Here is a 19,121-nt window from a genome sequence, read left to right as displayed (position 1 = left end):
CGAGAGAACCGCGCAGCTTAAAGAATCTGTCCGTTCGTAGAAAAAGTATCTACCGATCATTTTGCCTTGAGGTCTCGCTTGAAATAATGGTCGCACACAGCATTAATTTTTTTTTGTCGTTTATTTTATATTACCAAATTTTGTCACCATATCTTTAAAAAAAAGTGCTATTTTCTAGTTGGAAAATATCACACAGTCGAACATAATTATTAACTTTTTAGTGCATATTTGCCGCTATTATATAACTATTAGTACACACTGGGTTACTAGAAGAAGGTGGATAACCAACTGTAACAGCTGCAAGATTTTTTTTTGCTGTCGACAATATGATAAAATAGTAATTTTTAAAGTCGTTAATGTCTCAAACAGCCATAAGGTATATACTCAGCACTTTTCGAATTCTTCCCTGACAGAGAAAACTTATTCTTTACTCTACACATGATAAAACATCATATTTCAAGAAATATCCCATGAAATCTGCTGCCAAATATTTCGAGACGAAGTGAAAATGCATGAACTAGAGCTATTATGATTAATTGACAGGAAGTGCCTTTAAATGAAACGAAATAAGAAATAACCATCATGGTGGAGTAAGGCAGACCTTATTAGAATCTTCTGTGTGTGTATATAATGGATTCTAAGCGCATCTCCTTATGCTGGCCCGTGTCTAATGGCCACCGCCGTCCCCAAGGCGCTAAGGCCTCATTCATTCATTCATTCATTCATTCATTCATTCATTCAGTTTAGGTTCCATAAGTGCTTTTCATTCAATGAGAAAATCGATTACATAGGCGGCGGGGCCAATAATAATACACAACAAACCATTCCAATACATACAATCTGCCATGCCAGACGGTATTGTCTCTTCTTGCAGATTTTGAAATGAGTAAATAGGAAAGTATAAAAAGAGCATACATGACAAAAAAAAATCACACGATAAAACATACATTATTGGACAGGAAAAAATAGACCAAAAAATAATTCCCCTACCATATTCATTCATTTATAGAGACCGGAAAAATTCGCGGATTCAATTACCTCTAGGATAGCCTCCATTATCCTCTGCATTTCTCAAGCAAACAAAGTGTTTTCATTGGGTGCTAACTTGTGAGGCGTCTCCAATAGGTAGCTTGTGATTCGATGATTCTTTGGCCCAAAGAGCTCAAGTTAAACTGCGAGCCAATAGCAAAACCAGCAGAATTGTACACGTGTTTGGATTTCATACTATCACGAAATTAATCCGCGAATTTTTCCGGTCTCTATTCATTCATCATTCATTCCTCCAGACCTGCAAAATTCGCGGATTCATTCACCTCTAGGATAGACTCCACAGTCCTATAAATACTCGCGGAAATGACACCTGTTCATTGGCTACTGACGCGTGAGACGTCTCAACTAGGCTGTCCGTAATTCGGCACTTTCTTGGTTTAGTGTTTCCCATTGGCTCACAGTTCCCCGGATAAAATGTGGGCCAATCGCAGAAGCGGTACGAATGTATAGTTGTTTTAATGATAGCCTATCGCGAAATAAATCCGCGAATTTTTCCTGTCTCTAATCATTCATCATTCATTCCTGATTGAGCCGGCTCGCTGCTGCAGGTTGACGCCGGTGTACATGCTGATCGTGTTCTTCCACGCCACCGTGTTCCACCGCATGGGGTCGGGGCCCTTCTGGGAGGAGGTGGTCGGCACGGACAGGGACCGCTGCCGGGAGAACTGGTGGACCAACCTGCTGCACGTCAACAACTACGTCCACACGGAGGGAATGGTTTGTGGCTGTTGACCGCAAAGTACTCTCGAGGTCAGGGATTGGCGCTCGTTGAACGCCAAAGCAAAAACCTTTTCCTAAACATAATTGTAGATCGTAAAATTTATCAAGGATATACCAAGACAAACTTGCCAAAATTGAAATCGTGTGTGTTCTGGACTAGAAAATTTAGACATAATCTTACCTTAAAAAAATAGCTTTTAAGAATCATGTGTATTGTTATCATCAGCCCTTTCGTAGTTGTTTTCATTATCTTCGTAAATATTCTCGCGATGTTCATCAAATCTATCACATTCTACATCTTCAATACATAAGTACATCATCTTCGTTGACATTTTCATCACTTCGACCACACCTTCGTCACCTCGAATTCACCTTCCATCAACTCAACATCACCTCAAATTCACCTTCCTTAAACTCAACATCACCTTCATCACCTCAAATTCACCTTCCATCAACTCAACATCACCTTCCATCACCTCAAATTCACCTTCCATCAACTCGACATCACCTTCCATCAACTCAACATCACCTCAAATTCACCTTCTATAAATTCAACATTACCTACATCACCACAAATTCACCTTCCATCAACTCAACATCACCTCCATCAACTCAACATCACCTTCCATCAACTCAACATCCCCTTCACCACTCACGTGGACACCCAGAGCGAGCGGCGAGCCTGACCGCTGGGCCCTTGTGTTGCAGTGCATGTTCCAGTCGTGGTACCTGTCGTGCGACTTCCAGCTGTGCGCCGTGGCGCTGGTACTGGTGTACTCTCTGTGGCGCTGGCCCTGGCTGGGCTACTCTGCGCTGGCGCTCCTCTGCGCCGCCTCCGCCGTCGTGCCCTTCCTCGCCGTGCTGCTGACCCGCGCCGACCCCTTCCTCGTGCCCATAGCGCAGTAAGGGACCCCCCCCCCCCCCGCGCGGGCCCATCCTCACCGTGCTGCTGACCCGCGCCGACCCCTTCCTCGTGCCCATAGCGCAGTAAGGGACAACCCCCCCCCCCCCCGCCGGGCCCATCCTCACCGTGCTGCTGACCCGCGCCGACCCCTTCCTCGTGCCCATAGCGCAGTAAGGGAAACCCCCCCCCCCCCCCCGTTGTGCCCTTCCTCACCGTGCGGCATCCCACGCCGACCCTTTCCTCGTGCCCATAGCGCAGTAAGGGACAACCCCCCCCCCCCCCCGCCGGGCCCATCCTCGCCGTGCTGCTGACCCGCGCCGACCCCTTCCTCGTGCCCATAGCGCAGTAAGGGACCCCCCCCCCCCCCCCGCCGGGCCCATCCTCACCGTGCTGCTGACCCGCGCCGACCCCTTCCTCGTGCCCATAGCGCAGTAAGGGACAACCCCCCCCCCCCCCGCCGGGCCCATCCTCACCGTGCTGCTGACCCGCGCCGACCCCTTCCTCGTGCCCATAGCGCAGTAAGGGAAACCCCCCCCCCCCCCGTTGTGCCCTTCCTCACCGTGCGGCATCCCACGCCGACCCTTTCCTCGTGCCCATAGCGCAGTAAGGGACCCAGCCTACCCCCCTTTACACGTCTCTCATCCTGGCTGACAGGAGGGCCCCGAGCTGTATTGTTCGCAGGCTTTCGCGGCCATTGTCTAAAGTAGTTTGGCTTATGGGTTGTAGCCGCGTCCTTTGACGAGTAATTCAACCGACGTTTCGGTGGACATTGCAGTCGCCATCATCAGGGAACAGTTGGAAGGACGAAGCAATATTCGTATTTTGCTAAGTTGTGTGTTGTCACTCATGTCTGCCAACTGTATTTTGTAGCACTCAAGTGGAAGCATCGAAATGACGAGTCCATTTATTTATTCACCGAAATGTAGCAAAAATGTTTTCAAGGACAGTTGGCCAGTCCAGATCGTAAATCTACAAACGAAAACTTACCGAACTGGACCTCAGAAAGTATATCTGCAACATTCTTCCATTTTATTCAAATCCTGTTCTTATCGTTAGGGATTCAAAATTAATAACAACGCTGAGTTACGGATAACTAGTTTTTTTTAATACAACCAGTTTCCTACAAAAAAAAACTGATTAAAACCACTGGAAAAATTAAAACAGAATAATTTATGGTTTTCCTTAAATAAAAGTAAATTTTACTAACAGGAATAAATTTAATTTTTAAGTACCAGTGCCAGATAATGATGAATCTGGATTCCTAGATGGCACGTCATTTGAAGATATTTAAAGAACAGTATTCATGTACCTTTTAAAAGTATATTAGTCCAGTTAGCTCTCTCCGCTCAGTAAATAAAAAGTACGTATTATTACAGACCGGAAAAATTCGCGAATTCATTTCGCGATATGCTAAAATACAAATCGTTATACCTCAGTGCTGCCTCTGCTATTGGCTCACAACTCACCTGGATGACTCTGGGCCAATGATAAACGCCCGACCAAAGCTTTATCGAATCACAGGCTGCTACGTTGGGACGTCTCACAAGACAGCAGCCAATGAGTGGGTGACATTTGACCTAGTGTACATAGAACTATGGAGTTCATACTGCAGGTCATTAAACCCGCGAATTTTTCCGGTCCCTACGTATTATACATTTTAAAAATAATCGGAATTATTTTTGTTTATTTCACATAATTTGTACCAGAGTAAACCACGCAAATCTGCAATGATGCTGTGTGTTCTGTGCCAGACATGTACGTGATCCTGTGGACAGCTGGTACTTCCGGAACATCTACATCAAGACCCACAACAGAGCGGCTCCTTACTTCATCGGTGTCATCGTCGGCCTCATCATGTTCAAAATGAGGTCCTCCAAGTTCAAGCTTGGAAAGGCAAGTTCCTTTACAGAAAAAAAAAAATTAAATTTCACGTAGCTAGTTGGTTTCCTTGATTTCACAAACACCCGATCGTAAGTTGCTTAGCCTTTGGGACGCGACGTGTCGTTCAGCTGCGAGATGCAGAGTTCTTTAACGAAGCAATTAAATGTTGCCTTAGTTTAGCGTGTTGGATTCACTGGCAAACAATCCCGTGAAGGGCAGACTCCACCAGAATGGGCTCCCTAGAGCCACAGGGAAATGGATACGCGACTTGGAGGTGTTTGAGGAGTAGCTACAGCGAGAGGCCGAGGCAACCCATCGCAGCATCACTGCCACCCCTTCCCCTTACCCATCAGCTAACCCGTGGTTGACTCAGGAATCAACATCCTCAGAGTATCACGAGGCACTTAAACCAAGTCTTTTACGTCTCTGGTACTTCTCAGACAACTCAGAGAATTTGTGCCATTAAAGAAACAATGAGTTATTTAACGTTACCGATGACGTAAATTGTTGTAAAATAAATAATATTCGTTTCCAAAATTTTAATAAATCGATGTCTCTTCTTTTAGAGCAGCTATACGAATTTTAAATGTGTTGGTCTGGTAACTGTCTCAGTAGTAAAAATGTTTTTTTTTATATATATAAAACTTTTACATTCATCGTCAAAGCCTGAAATTTCGAGTAACCATTTGATTAATAAATAACTGCTAAAGTTTCTGGCTGATTGTATACACGCATATAATTTATGTGTGCCTTGCAACTCAAAGGCACGTAAATGGCGGCGATCGCTGCCGCGTCTGACCAATCCCAGGACAAAGCACACACGATGCAAGTTGGCCTTTCTTGAATGATTGAAAATGCGCATTATTAAGGTGTTTAGACTACCTGACCAGGTTACCTCCTCCTAATCACTGCACTATAGTTTTAAGAAAGACAAGGAGGTGTGGGGAGATTTGTATGTGTCCATAATTTTTAATTCGATCACCCGAAATGGTGGAGTGACCAGAATTTTTTTTGTGGAAATTCATGGCGTTTTAATATATAGCCAAGATATGGAAAACAGTTTATATATAGTAATAACAATTAGTTAAAATAATAATTATTATTTCCCTTTTTACACTTTGTTAACAATATTCACTTAATTAACCCGGAAATTTAGCACTCACGAAAGTTGATAATTAATGATACCAACATAAAGCACATAAAAATTTGCCATGCTTACCATTCATACTATGTTAGAAAAAATTAAGCATGTAAAATTCCAGAAGAGTGGTAACTGTACATCTTTAGAAAAAAAATCTTACAATCTCCATCATCATCAACTGCTTCCAGCCTGCCGCCGGGTCAGAAAAGTAAAATGCCTCCATCTTCATCTGTCACTCCACCATTCCTCCTCCTTCACACTGTTCCATTCTTTTCCTCTTCTCTCCTGCACTTCTTTAACAATCTGCTTTTCCCAACTTCTCCTTGATCTTCCTTGGGGCCTAATTCCCTTTATAATTCAACTCCATCATTTTCCTAGGGCAGCCTCTCTTCTATCATTCTCTGGTAATGACCATTCCATCTCATTCTTGTCCTTTTTTCCCGTGGTCTCATTCCAGTCCTGTACTCCTGCTCTTGCTTGCACCATCTCATTCCTGATCCTGCCAACATAGGTACTCCTCATGAACTTCAAACATGTTTCTCTCATCTTCCCAACAGCTCTCTTGTCTACCGTGCAATTATCTGTCCCAAGAGAGACTGTGGGCGCAAGGTAGGCGATGATGTGGTGTATCATACTCGTCAGTTAAGAACGAAGGGTTTCGCCCAGGGAAGTGTCCAGTGTCCATGGGCGATGTGGATCAGGGCGGAGGGGCAGTCCCCGAAGGTGTGCTCGATTGTGGCGTCCTGCACAAGCACAGCTCCAGAAAGGGGGGGGGGGCGGTTGGGGGCGACAGCCCCTCCCGAGACCAATTTCATTGATCAGTGTATATTTATGTTTACTTGAATATTTAAATTTCACATGTCAAAACTTTTATCTCATCGAAAGTTGCACGGAGCTACTGAGGTTGGTTCCGTATTTTGAAACCTGTAATTTGTAAATAAAAATTCCAAGGCCAATATCCGACCACTTTAATTTTTTTTTTTTTTTTTGCAGTATACGACCTTTCTGTGTGCGATAGCCCCTCCCGAAAAGTCATCCTGAAGAAGTCGCTATTGGTCCTGCGAGCATGGAGCACCCCCGGGCTCGCTGTGTCAGCTCGTGTCGGCAGGTGGTTCCCCCCCACCCCACCCCGGGCACCGGTGCTAGCCGTGACGCGACCCGGGCTAGGAGGGCACCGGTGTTAGCTGTGACCCGGGCTTCTTCGCGTGTCGCAGGTGACGTCGCACGCGCTGTTCGCGCTGCTGGTGTGGACTCTGGGCACGGCCACCATGCTCGCCGCCTTCGTGTTCTTCGACCCGGCGCGGCCCTACAGCGCCGTCGAGGCGGCGCTCTACGCGTCGCTGCACCGCGTGGGCTTCGGCGCCGCCATCGCCAGCTACTTCCTGCTCATCGCCTTCGGCCAGTGCGGTGAGCGCGCGGCCCCCGGCACTCTTCAACTATCTCCATTCTCTTTTCGACGTGACAACGTCTAATAAATCGATGAACGCCGGCTGCACGCACGAAGAAATGTGTCCCGTAACGCACATTGTCCCGTTACGCTGTGTCCCGTTACGCTCATTGTACGCTTGCGTCTGCATCTATCTCTCTTCCACTCGATTGGAACAACCATCGATTTGACTTTTTTCGAGGCACATCAAACTTGAAAACACTTCCCATTCGTTTCCTACTTTTCCTTATCATCGTCCTATCCTTAACAGAATAACACAGATTGGAAGATGTTAAATAGCAAACATGTATAACAGTTAAAGTTAAAATAATCTGTTCGTTAAAAGTAATAAACATTATTTGAATTAATGAGTGCGAATGAAAGTAAATTTATCAATTAAATTGTAGATTTCATTTCACTCCTTCTTTGTATCCATACAAAATAGTGACAATTATATAAAATTATTCAATTTTATTCATAAAAGTATGCAATCATTTAATTAATGTTTTGTTATGACGTTTTCAAGTTAAACTATCGTCCGTAAACCGACTTTACAGACAACCAATTTTTTTTTTTTTAAATTTATATAAATGCTTCATACGGCAACTTTCTGTTTTGCAAGGTCAGGTGTTGTAATTTTTACAGGTTAATAATAGCAGTTCAGATAAAATTTTAACACACACACACAAAGCTTCATCGTATATACATCTAGACAATGTAAAGTCTGGCTGGTGACAAGTTGACTAGATGATAGCTAGAGACCTGAAAAAATCGCGGATTCAATTCGCGATATCCTAAAATTGAAATAGTTATAAGTTACACCAATGCTGCTTCTGCCATTGGCGCACAACTCATCTGCAGGACTCTGGGCCAATAAGAAACACGTAACCGAATCTGTAACGAATCACAGGCTACTACGTTGGGACGTCTCACACGACAGCAGCCAATGAGTGGGTGACATTTTCCCGAGTATACATAGAGCTGTGGAGTTCATCCTAGCGGTCATTGAAACCGCGAAATTTTCCGGTCCCTAATGATAACCTTCGCTACGAAGCTGAAACTAGTCTTTCCTGAGCCCGAGACAGAAAAAAAAAATGTTTGGGTTGCCCGCCACCCCCCACCCCTCTTCCTTTTTTTCCAAATCCAATACCTATAAACTTAACATGCATTCATTTTTTTGCATCCGTTTACAATATATGTACAATTTAGGTTAACTTTCATTATCCCTGTATGATTATTGATGAGTAAAATTACAATATAAGTAGATTTTTTTAATTTTTTTTCTACTCGCCTTTTATTTCACACTTTTTGTTAGTCTACAAAAAGAATTTGACGACCCATCCTGCCCCCACCTTTTTCTAACCCGGCGTCCGGGGCAATAAGCCCCTCCCCTGGGGGGGGGGGAAGCACTCACTATAGAGAGTCTCATCCTTAGATTGCAGTGTGCATTAAAATGGGCTTTTACACTCTTTCCTATACAGGATTTCTGCCATTAGAGCTGTCCTTGCTTCGGTAAGCTCAGTTGCTAGATGGTGCGGATTAGGCACTTAACAAGCAACAAAACAAATGGAAAAAAATTTATTTTCGGAAAACAATTTCTAAATTTGAGACGGAATTAGGAATAATATCATATTATATGCGAAATTTCCATTTAACCCAAAGTTAATGATGGGTTCAACTACTACTAGCGCCGTTAGTTCGCAAGGCCGCCGCGAGCTTCACTAAGCGGACGAGACACGACAAGGCAGAGGATAGGAAGTAATAATAATAATAATTTATTTCCCATTTTTTACACTTTGTTAACAATAATCACTTAATTAACCAGGAAATTTAGCACTCACGAAAGCAAGCTTGTATGTGAGTGCATCTAGTCACTTCAAATTACATGCGATATTTTAACGATTGTTTACATTTGTAAATGTATAATAACTGAGAAATAATTATATAAAATATAACCTAAGACTCTTTACATTAGCTGTATAAAGATGAAAGTTAAAAAGAGCAATTCATTAAAATTCAATATTATGTGTAAACAAAAAACGTATAAATTATTATAAATTATAACATTATTACATGAATAAATGAAAAATAATTAAATAAAAACTAGTATTTAAGTAAAGTACAGGTACAAACTTATAACAATATATAAAACTTACTTAAATACTAAAGCCATCTCTTCATCAGTTAAATTATTTAGTCAAATATTAACATATTTTTTTCATTTGAAAATAATTTTTAACCGCGATCCAGCCTTGCCTCGCTGTAGTCACCGCTAGCTCGGTTTCCCTGTAACACGACAGCTAGCGAGCCCCGCATTTCGCAACGCTGCCCCGTTCCTCTGGTACTTTCTACTGCCCGGACGCTAGCTGCGCGCGCAGAACCGGTCTCCCCAGGGCTCTGCCCCCGCTCCAGGGACCCCGACCTGCGGCCGCGTCATTCGCAGATACCTGGACACCTCTGTACCTGGCCGGGCACGCGTACGGTTTACCGGGTCCCGTTTTAAAAAAAAAATTGGTTGTCTGTAAAGTAGGTGTACGGACGATAGTTTAACGTGACAACGTCATAAAACATTGATGAAATTATTGCATACTTTTATAAATAAAATTGAATCATTTTTATTGAATTATCACTATTTTGAATGGATACAAAGGAGTGAAATGAAATCTACAATTTATAATTGATAAATTTACTTTTATTTGTACTCATTAATTCAAATATGTTTATTACTTTAACGAACAGATTATTTTAACTATAACGTTTATACATGTTTGCTATTTAACTTCTTCCAATATGTGTTAATCTGTTAAGGATAGGACGATGATAGGAAAAGTAGGAAACGAATGGGAGTGTTTCAAGTTTAATGTGCCTCGAAAAAGTCAAATCGATGATTGTTCCAATCGAGTGGAATTGAGGTAGATGCGGCGCAGGCGTACAATGAGCGTAACGGGACAAAGCGTGACGGTACAATGAGTCATCATTTATCGTGCGTGCAGCCGGCGTTCATCGTTTTATTAGACGTTGTCACGTCAAAACGCGTGTCTTCAGAATATTATTTAGGCATTCAACTTCCGTTAGAGATTCTTGGAAGCACTCGGGGATATTGATTATGCAATATAAGGTGGTGGTCACTGTTCAAACCTCGCAGTTTCACTTTGCACGACGAGAAGACTGCGCGCCAGTCCAGAGGCGAAGCACCAGCGGGCGTCGCGCTATTCATCCCGCCTCGCCGACGCAGATACACCCCTGAACAGGCGTGCCCCTTCAGATCACGCAAACAACAAATTCAGTCCCACACCATCCCTCCAAAATTAAAAAAAAAAAATAATTACTCTATGGGTAGGGACCGGAAAAATTCGCGGGTTCAATGACCGCTAGGATGAACTTCCAAAGCTCTATGTTTACTCGGGAAAATGTCACCCACTCATTGGCTGCTGTCGTGTGAGACGTCCCAACGTAGTAGCCTGTGATTCGTTACAGATTTGGTTACGTGTTTCTTATTGGCCCAGAGTTCTGAAGATGAGTTGTTAGCCAATGGCAGAAGCAGCATTGGTGTATAACTATTTCAATTTTAGGATATCGCGAATTGAATCCGCGATTTTTTCGGGCCTCTATCTATGGGCCGCTTTAAATCTCAGTTACGTAAAATCTAAGGAAAAACTTTGCAGGTTAGTCAGATGGAGAAATACTCCACTTTGCTTTAAGTCACAACAGTGCAAGCCGACCTTTATTTTCTTTCTAAATAAATTACGTATTAAATTGAATTTTTTTATAGAAGTCTTGTATTTTCAATTACTAAAGGGCGGGCATTTTTCGCGAAAAAATCTGAACGCCTATTAGACTGCAACAAGATTTACCCGCACCAGCGGTTTCTTCCTTGTGATTGGCGGCCGTCTGCAAGAGAAGTCGTTACCTTATTTGAACGAGCCACTCAGGACTCGTTTGCTTCCGCGCTGAGTTACTGTGACTGGTGTTGTAACAGTACACACGTACCTGAAAGATACTCACCCAATAACGCAACACAGATGATGCTACAGTTTTGTAACTTGCAGGTATTCTCGGAATCTATTCGCGAAATATGAATGCCCCTATTAATTACAGTAGTCAAAATTACTATACTTCCTTAACGGTAAACAATAACTTGTAAGCTTTGCTAAGTAAATATAATTGGAGACAACACACGTTATATAATCAACTTGCAGGTAATCTCGGAATCTATTCGCGAAATATGCATGCCCCTATTAATTACCGTAGTGAATATTACTATACTTCCTTAACGGTAAACAATAACTTGTAAGCTTTGCTAAGTAAATATAATTAGAGACAACACACGTTAAATAATGAACTTGCAGGTAATCTCGGAATCTATTCGCGAAATATATATGCCCCTAATAATTACCGTAGTCAAGATTACTATACTTCCTTAACGGTAAACAACAACTTTGCTAAGTAAATATAATTAGAGACAATACACGTTATATAATCACACTAAGGGCCAGTTTCACCAACGATGTTTAAACTACTCATTTACAAATATTCAACATATAGTCTCGAACATATCAAGCAAGTTTAATGTACACTACTAACGTTTGGCCTGTTTTTGACACTAATATTGCACACAATAAAAATAAAAATTGTTAATATATGAGTAACATAGGATATAAATTTAAAAAATCGTCTATTTGTTTTGGTGTGTTGCAATCTCAAACTGCATGATCATTGACTAGGTTCAGTGTGTGTATATATATAATATATATTCAGTATAGTATAATTGAGTATTTAACTCTCGGCTACAATTTAAGTTAATGAAATGCCAATTAAAAATTTGTAGAGTAACAAAGAAACCTTTGTACTGTTTACAAACCGCCCAAGCATTTGAACAGTGCGTAAAATATACCCTGAGCCTCAGATTATAAAGTTTATGTTAAAATAACATATAATTTTAAATGCCGTAAATTAAGTGTTTACAAGCAGTATCAACCAACCTATCAATCTAACTGCTTCATTAAGTAACGCCCTGGGATTGAACAGTCGTTCTCAGAGGTCACAACAGACATATATGTACTCTGCTTCCAAGCGTTTGAAGACTGAGGTTATACATTAAGTGTACCGTATTGTCCGGGTATCTACAAATGGGCGACCATGGATTAAATACGTTACTCTATTGTAACACCTCCATTTTCTGCGTTATACACGTCTCCATGCAGTAGGCTAACATCTGTGCTTCATGGTTCGCTCGTCTCCGAGTTACACATATCTCTTTGGCGTGACAAGAGCCAGTGATGGGTAGAGACCGGAAAAATTCGCGGATTCATTTCGCGATAGGCTGAAATTCAAACATATGTATAATTATGCTGGTTCGGCTATTGGCTCGCGGTTTAAATGGAGCTCTCTGGGCCAATGAGAGACTACCGACCAAAGAAGCGTCGAATCACAAGCTACCCAGTGGAGACGACTCGCAATTTAGTAACCAGTGAACACGCGTGTTTACTTGAGAAGTGCAGAGGATAATGGAGGCTATCCTAGAGGTCATTGAATCCGCGAATTTTTCCGGTCCCTAATGATGGGGTGTGTGGTGTGTGTTTCTCCGCAGGCGTCTACCAGAGGGTGTTCTCGTGGAAGCCCTTCACGGTGCTGAGCCGGCTGACGTACGGCGCCTACCTGGTGCACACGCTGGCGCAGCTGTACGACCACGGGTCCCTGAGGGCGCCGCGGCCGACTGCCTTCTTCTCAGTCGTGAGTGGTCCCTCCCTCCGGCCTAACTGGGTTCCAGTCACCGCCTCGCACACGCGGCAGTCACTCAGGGTGTCCACAGCTACTACTTTCCTACTAGACCTAGTACTGTTAGTGGTCTAGTACATTTACGCTCAGATCTGGTCCTTTTGTTCTTTAATATAATAATATTACAGTAACTCCAATATGTGTTATTATTAAGCGTGATTATTTTTAAAAACTATGGAATTTATGCGTTTGTGTGGTGTGATATTTAAGTTCAAGCATTGCAATGCCATAATAACTTCCTAAATTGTTAAAATCATAAAAAAGATTGTAATTTAGTACTTTTTTTAATCTAGTCCTTTTTTCTCTCGCCAAAGTTGGTACAAAATATTTTTTTTTTCCTTGTGGACACCCTGCAGTCACTGCCAGGCGCGCGCTGCGTGACGTGGGCAGATGGACCGCAAGGGGCCGACTTGCAGCCTGCGTCACTCGCAAATACCTGGGTGGCGAGGAAAAAACACACACACACGCCGTACACCTGGCCGAGCATGCGTACGGGTTTTTCCGGAACTTCGTTTTCAAAATACTGTCTCAAATGTGTAAAACGTGTGTTTACATACTATTAGTTCGGCATTTAACTCCCGTTATAGATTCTTGAAAGTACTCAAAGGAACTTATATTATGCATTTAGGCCTTTAGCTTCATTCATCCGCGATGCAACGCAAACAAACTAGCCAAAAACAAGCTGATGTCGAGTGTTGGACGCAAAAGACATCACGAAGAACGTCAAAGCAATCAGTCAGAACAACATCGAAGTGGGCTGACAACGATTAGACAGTTGCAACAAAAAAACAGTAATTGTAAACAAACAACAACCCTGAACAACACAGCAACAGCTAGAGTGGCCCAACGATGAGATACTGTTACGATTGGAATAAAATAGCCCAACTAATTTAAATATGGTTTTACTTATTAACTAGTTATTGCACCAATCTGGATGTATGTCCACAAATTAATCACACCTTGGTGAGTCCACTTTTACACTCCTCCACTGAAGCTCGTCTCGACAGTGGCTCTCTCAACTGTTCGTCTCTTATCGCGCACCTCTATCCCGACACACTGCCTCGCACTAGTCACACGTCCGTCGCGCACACAACATCCTTCGTCCCCGATTCTCCGATATTCGCACACGAAGCTCGTCTCTCGTCACCTGCTATCGCTCGCCAAAAGTGTCACTCAACCTCTTCGCTCCACTGCCAATACGGTGTCACTTCCAAGGCTCTCACTTCCCGCCGAAGGTTGGGGCGTCGTCTTATGTACCTGGAAAATCCCGCCTCGGATAGGTCTCCTCGTAGCCCTGACGACACAGAGTACTTAAGGCTGTAAAAAGCTGCGCCGTTATTGGCACGGCATGGGCCCAACGGTTGACGCGGGGGGTGGGGGGGGGGAATTTATCCCGCTTCCGAAGCTATGAAAAAATTTGTAAAATATCAGTGAAGACTAAATGCTACTGAGCCTTCTACTTCTTCTACTGTAGGCCAATTTGTCAGCGTGTTAGTGTTGATATTAGTGTAATGTTTTTAAACACACATGTAAAAAAATTTAAATTTTTTAATCTTTAAATTCCCCCCTCCACCCGGAGAAAAAGTTCCCGTACCCGCGACTGCGATGAGCCTGTATCTGATCAACGAGTCGGCGGTGTGAAGTCGTACTCTCGGTGCTACGATCGCCGTTTCCTCGAATCGATTACTCGAAGGAGAAAACCAACGACTCACAATAATTCCACTTCGCGTAATCGCTCATTTCCTCGGGCGTGATCGTTGAGCTGATCCCTGACATTCTGACACAACTGCGGCTGATGAACGGTTGGAACATGCAATTTCCGTTTGGCCGAAACTTAACTGCTGATTGTTTTCCGTGTGTTACGCTGTCCCATTGTGGGAATAAGGGGAGATGGGGTGGAGGGAAGGGCCACAACTTGCCAGTGGCAGAACTCGTAGCAGAGTTTTTTTAAAAAGGACAGAAATAACCCGAGAGGATAAAATTGCCTTCTGTCACGTATCGAACTTTGCAAATTCCTCGAAAGTGAAGCCGTAAGAAATCCAACCTTGGTCTTGTGCGGACGGGACTGTCCAATCCCGGAGCTGATTCGACCAAAAAAAAGTGTAATGCCCCGCCTACCTCTGGCACGCACACCATGTGTAGAGACCGGAAAAATTCGCGGATTCGTTTCTTGTTATGCTGGAATTCAAACGCATTTACTTTCATATTGCTTCTGTGATTGGCTCACAGTTTATATGAAGGAATCTGAGCCAACGGAAAACCTTCAACCACATAAAGTATCGAACCGCAAGCCTCCCAGTTGACAGGTTTCACAAGTCAGTAGCCAATGAGCAGGTGGCATTTGCCCGGGCATGTACGGGATTATGGAGTCTATCCTAGAGGTCACTGAAACCGCGAATTTTTCCAGTCCCTAACCATGTTGCAGAGCTTCAGGGAGGGAACACGTGGTTTTAAAACTGTTCAAGACATCCGAGTGGGGTCTGTTTACGAAGAAGTTTAAGGATACGCTGATGGCGGGGCAGTGAGTCTTTTCCCGTATCTCGTTTTTGAAGCGAAACTTTCGAAATGAAACTTCTTTGCTCTGCGGTGCCTACAATTTTCGAGCATTACGGAAAATTCCAATCGCTTGAAGGGAATATTTAGGGAAGTGGTGGGGGGAACCAGTGGAGGAGACGTTAGGGTAACGGATAGAAATGATGCAGCATACTTCTTGTACACATGCATACTTGCAAACCTGTATACTTGCATTATTGTATATTTACATACTTGGGCACTTGCACATTCGCATACTGACACACTTGCAAATTTGTAAACTTGCACACATGTACACTTGCGTACTAGTCTTTTTTGGCTCATTTACATACTCTTTCAAACTTGCGCAATAGCGTGTTTTAGCGCTCGCATAGTCGCAGCCACGAATCCAGCCAAAACAAATTATGTTTCCTATACCTAGAGACCTGCAAAATTTGCGGATTCATTGACGTCTAGGATAGACTCTACAGTCCTCTAAATACTCGCAGAAATGACACCTGTTCATTGGCTACTGACGCGTGAGACGTCTCAACTAGACTGTCCGTAATTCGGCACTTTCTTGGTTTAGTGTTTCTCATTGGCTCACAGTTCCCCGGATAAAATGTGGGCCAATCGCAGAAGCGGTACGAAGGTATAGTTGTTTTGATGCTAGCCTATCGCGAAATGAATCCGCGAATTTTGCATGTCTCTACCTATACCTAATAATTATACACCTGCAAAATTCTCAGATTCATTTTGCGATAGGCTAGAATCCAAATACGTTTGCACATTTTGCTGTTTCAGTGATTGGGCCACGGTTTACCTGAAGGACAATTAAAAACCTTCATCGATAGAAGTATCGAATCACGGAACATCCCAGTTAACAGGACTTATACGTCAGTAGCCAATGAGAAGGCGTAATTCGCCCGAGTGCATAGAATATTATGGAGTCTATCCTATAGGTCATTGAAATCGCGAATTTTGCAGGTATCTACTAATAATATAATAAGCAAGAAATTTCACTTATTCTGCGTGTGGACTCCAGGCACATAATTTTAACTGTATTTTTTAAAAGAGTGAAAAAATGGCTAAAAACACATATTTTCTTAATAATATTTAGGCGTTGTGCGTCCGGTAAAGATTCTAGAAATCTCTCAAGGAACTTGCATTTCTCCACCACGTAGTGTCATGGTCACCGCTCAGATCTCGCGCACGACGAGAAGACTGCGCGCGAGTCCTCAGCCTTGCGCTTAAGGGCGACACCTGTCGCCCGCCTCGCTGGCGCTGACACACCCGCGGACCAGGCGGGCGCCCTAATGTCCGCGCCTTGCCCGACCCGTGGACTGGGAGCGTCGAACCGGCTGTTAGGACGCGAAGAAAGCTGCTGGAAAACCCCCCCTGGTCAAGGACGACGGGTCAATTGAACGTTTCGCCCGAGAGAACAGGCCAGAAACACTGGTTATATAAACCACTAACCCCACCCCCCCTCCTCAATCTCACGATTTCATACTTGTTTAGGAGTGCGTATTCGTGTTGTTGGGAATAACCAAACACCTTGTTTCGTAAGCTGCTAGTAGTCACACGAATACAACTCTGCGCGAGCTAGATAAAAATTTAAAAGTGTGTGCCGATAAGTTCCATTTTTTAGTGAAGTTATTAGGTTTTGTTTCAAATTTCGTTTGGCAGATATTTTTTGCTGTTTGTTAAAAGTCATGATTAATCCAAAACGGAAACAATTTGTCTGACAAGTAGTGTCATGACTGCTCAACAAGGAGGGCATATTTGTTAATGTTCATGCAATTATCCACAAAGGAAGCATTAGGTTGGACTAGTTGTGTTCTGGCGACTCAACTACACCCAAATGTTAAATTTTTTTTATTAATTTTAAATTTTTTTTCCCAATTTTCAGGCATAAAAAATACGCACATTCAAGATGGCGGCAGTATTGAAAAATGGAACAATTTGGAGTGGGGCATTCGATTCCAAGATGCCGGAAAGTTATAGGATTAAAAATAGCGGCAATACAAAATGGCGGAATCAAAGATGGCTAAAAATAAAATGGAGGATCCGAAATGGCCGCCGGATTTAAAATTCAAGGTCATAGTTCAAGGTAAAAATAATCCAATATTGTTACGGTGACGTCACAATCCAAGATGGTGGTCGGCACCTCTGGCACCTGCTGTGGAAGCCTATTCCCGGATCCCCTTTTATATACTACTTGCAAACAAATTAATTTCTACCGTATCATTTTCAATATTTTTCTACACAGTTAAATCAACGGTTAGTAAAAAAAATAAAATAAAAGATTCGTAAACTTTTAAGTGAGACTGAACCTTAAATGGAGATAAACACCTAATGCAAACTATTTCACATGTTTACCAGAAGACGCGTGAATTATAATTGCTATGCGTACCTCTAGCTATAGAACTTCATTTCCGCAGTTCTCGTTGTGATGGGAAATGCACGAGACCCACATCTTCGTCCACATGGAGATGAGCTGATGAAATTCGAACGATGCTGCCTTAAATTCAGTAGTTCCTTCTATCCTAACATTTTTTAAATCTTCATCTGAAAAAAAAAATTGGACAGAGAACACACATTAATATATTTCCCAGAACTGTATGGCAATGAACAGATACAATAAATCGTTTTAGTCACTATGAAACAATTAACTAATTTATAATTCCCGGAAATGTTATTTGATGAAAGATTTTTTTTTTCAGAAAATCAATTACAGTTTTAAGAGTTCTCCTTTGAATCGCAAAACCAATATCAAAGCAAATATTTCATATATAAATAATTTATTGGTTTCATGTTGATGTATTCTTTATTTCATCACTCGTTCTAAAAGCCAACCAGTCAAGCCAACTTGTAATACTTCGATTAATGAAAGTGGTACTTGCTTGATTGAGTATGCGAACACGAAAAAAAGTAACCTAAAGTTTGTAAAATGGCAATTTGCTGTGTTTCCTCAATATTCCCAAAATTTCAAGTACCACGTCTCCGAGCAGTAAATCATTTTAGTAGCTCCTACATGTTTCTAAATCTAATGCTTTAGTGATAGTTATTGAATACTGGCTCTATATAATTAAAAACAATTATTTATTGTGAATATTAGTGAAAGAAATTGTGTTATAAACGTTTTCAAGTGTATTTATATAAGTAAGGTTATGTTCCGTATGTATAATGATGTCAAGCTTGTAAGCTGTCATTGTCGTTGGCAGGGAGTGTCTGTGGAAGGTTTAGTAGTCTCCTGGCAGTTTTCATGGGAGTGTTTGTGAGGTTATGTTCCCACATGCATAGTTTATTTGCATTATAAATAATTAAAATTAATAAATTAGAATAAACGTTCAGCGCATTTATTGATTTTCATTACTAATTCAAATTAGTGTAGTTTATTTTACTAAATTAAATAATTAAATAATATTCATATTGAATACTGAATATTTACATAACATTTGAAATTTAATATAATTTATACTTTTCCATGTGTATTTATAAAATCACTCCAGTACTCTTATTATTTAATAGCTTTTAATAATTTGCATACATAATTAAAGTTAGTTTTTAATCACCCCAAGTATTTAACAATTTTAACGCGCGTACATAAGTGCACGCGCGAATTATTTTTTTTAAAAAAACCACACGCAATATGAGAAGGCCTCGCAAATAAACTTCCTCACGACTTCATGACTAAAAATCACACAATA

The 19,121-nt window shown here is 42.1% G+C and overlaps 1 protein-coding gene across 1 annotated transcript in view; it reads left to right on the top strand.

Annotated features, from left to right (window-relative positions):
- LOC134542973 (nose resistant to fluoxetine protein 6-like) overlaps positions 1 to 19,121 on the top strand; it is a 57,251-nt gene that overhangs the window by 36,275 nt on the left and 1,855 nt on the right. The window contains exons 7-11 of the mRNA XM_063387610.1: positions 1,599 to 1,767; positions 2,479 to 2,672; positions 4,426 to 4,567; positions 6,911 to 7,103; positions 12,713 to 12,855. Coding sequence (XP_063243680.1) covers positions 1,599 to 1,767; positions 2,479 to 2,672; positions 4,426 to 4,567; positions 6,911 to 7,103; positions 12,713 to 12,855 — 841 coding nt within the window. The remainder of the gene's footprint in view (positions 1 to 1,598; positions 1,768 to 2,478; positions 2,673 to 4,425; positions 4,568 to 6,910; positions 7,104 to 12,712; positions 12,856 to 19,121) is intronic.

Source organism: Bacillus rossius, assembly GCF_032445375.1.
Source record: "Bacillus rossius redtenbacheri isolate Brsri chromosome 9 unlocalized genomic scaffold, Brsri_v3 Brsri_v3_scf9_2, whole genome shotgun sequence".
NCBI lineage: Eukaryota > Metazoa > Arthropoda > Insecta > Phasmatodea > Bacillidae > Bacillus > Bacillus rossius.
Note: the sequence above shows the minus strand (reverse complement) of the source record. Positions and strands in the feature narration are given on the sequence as shown.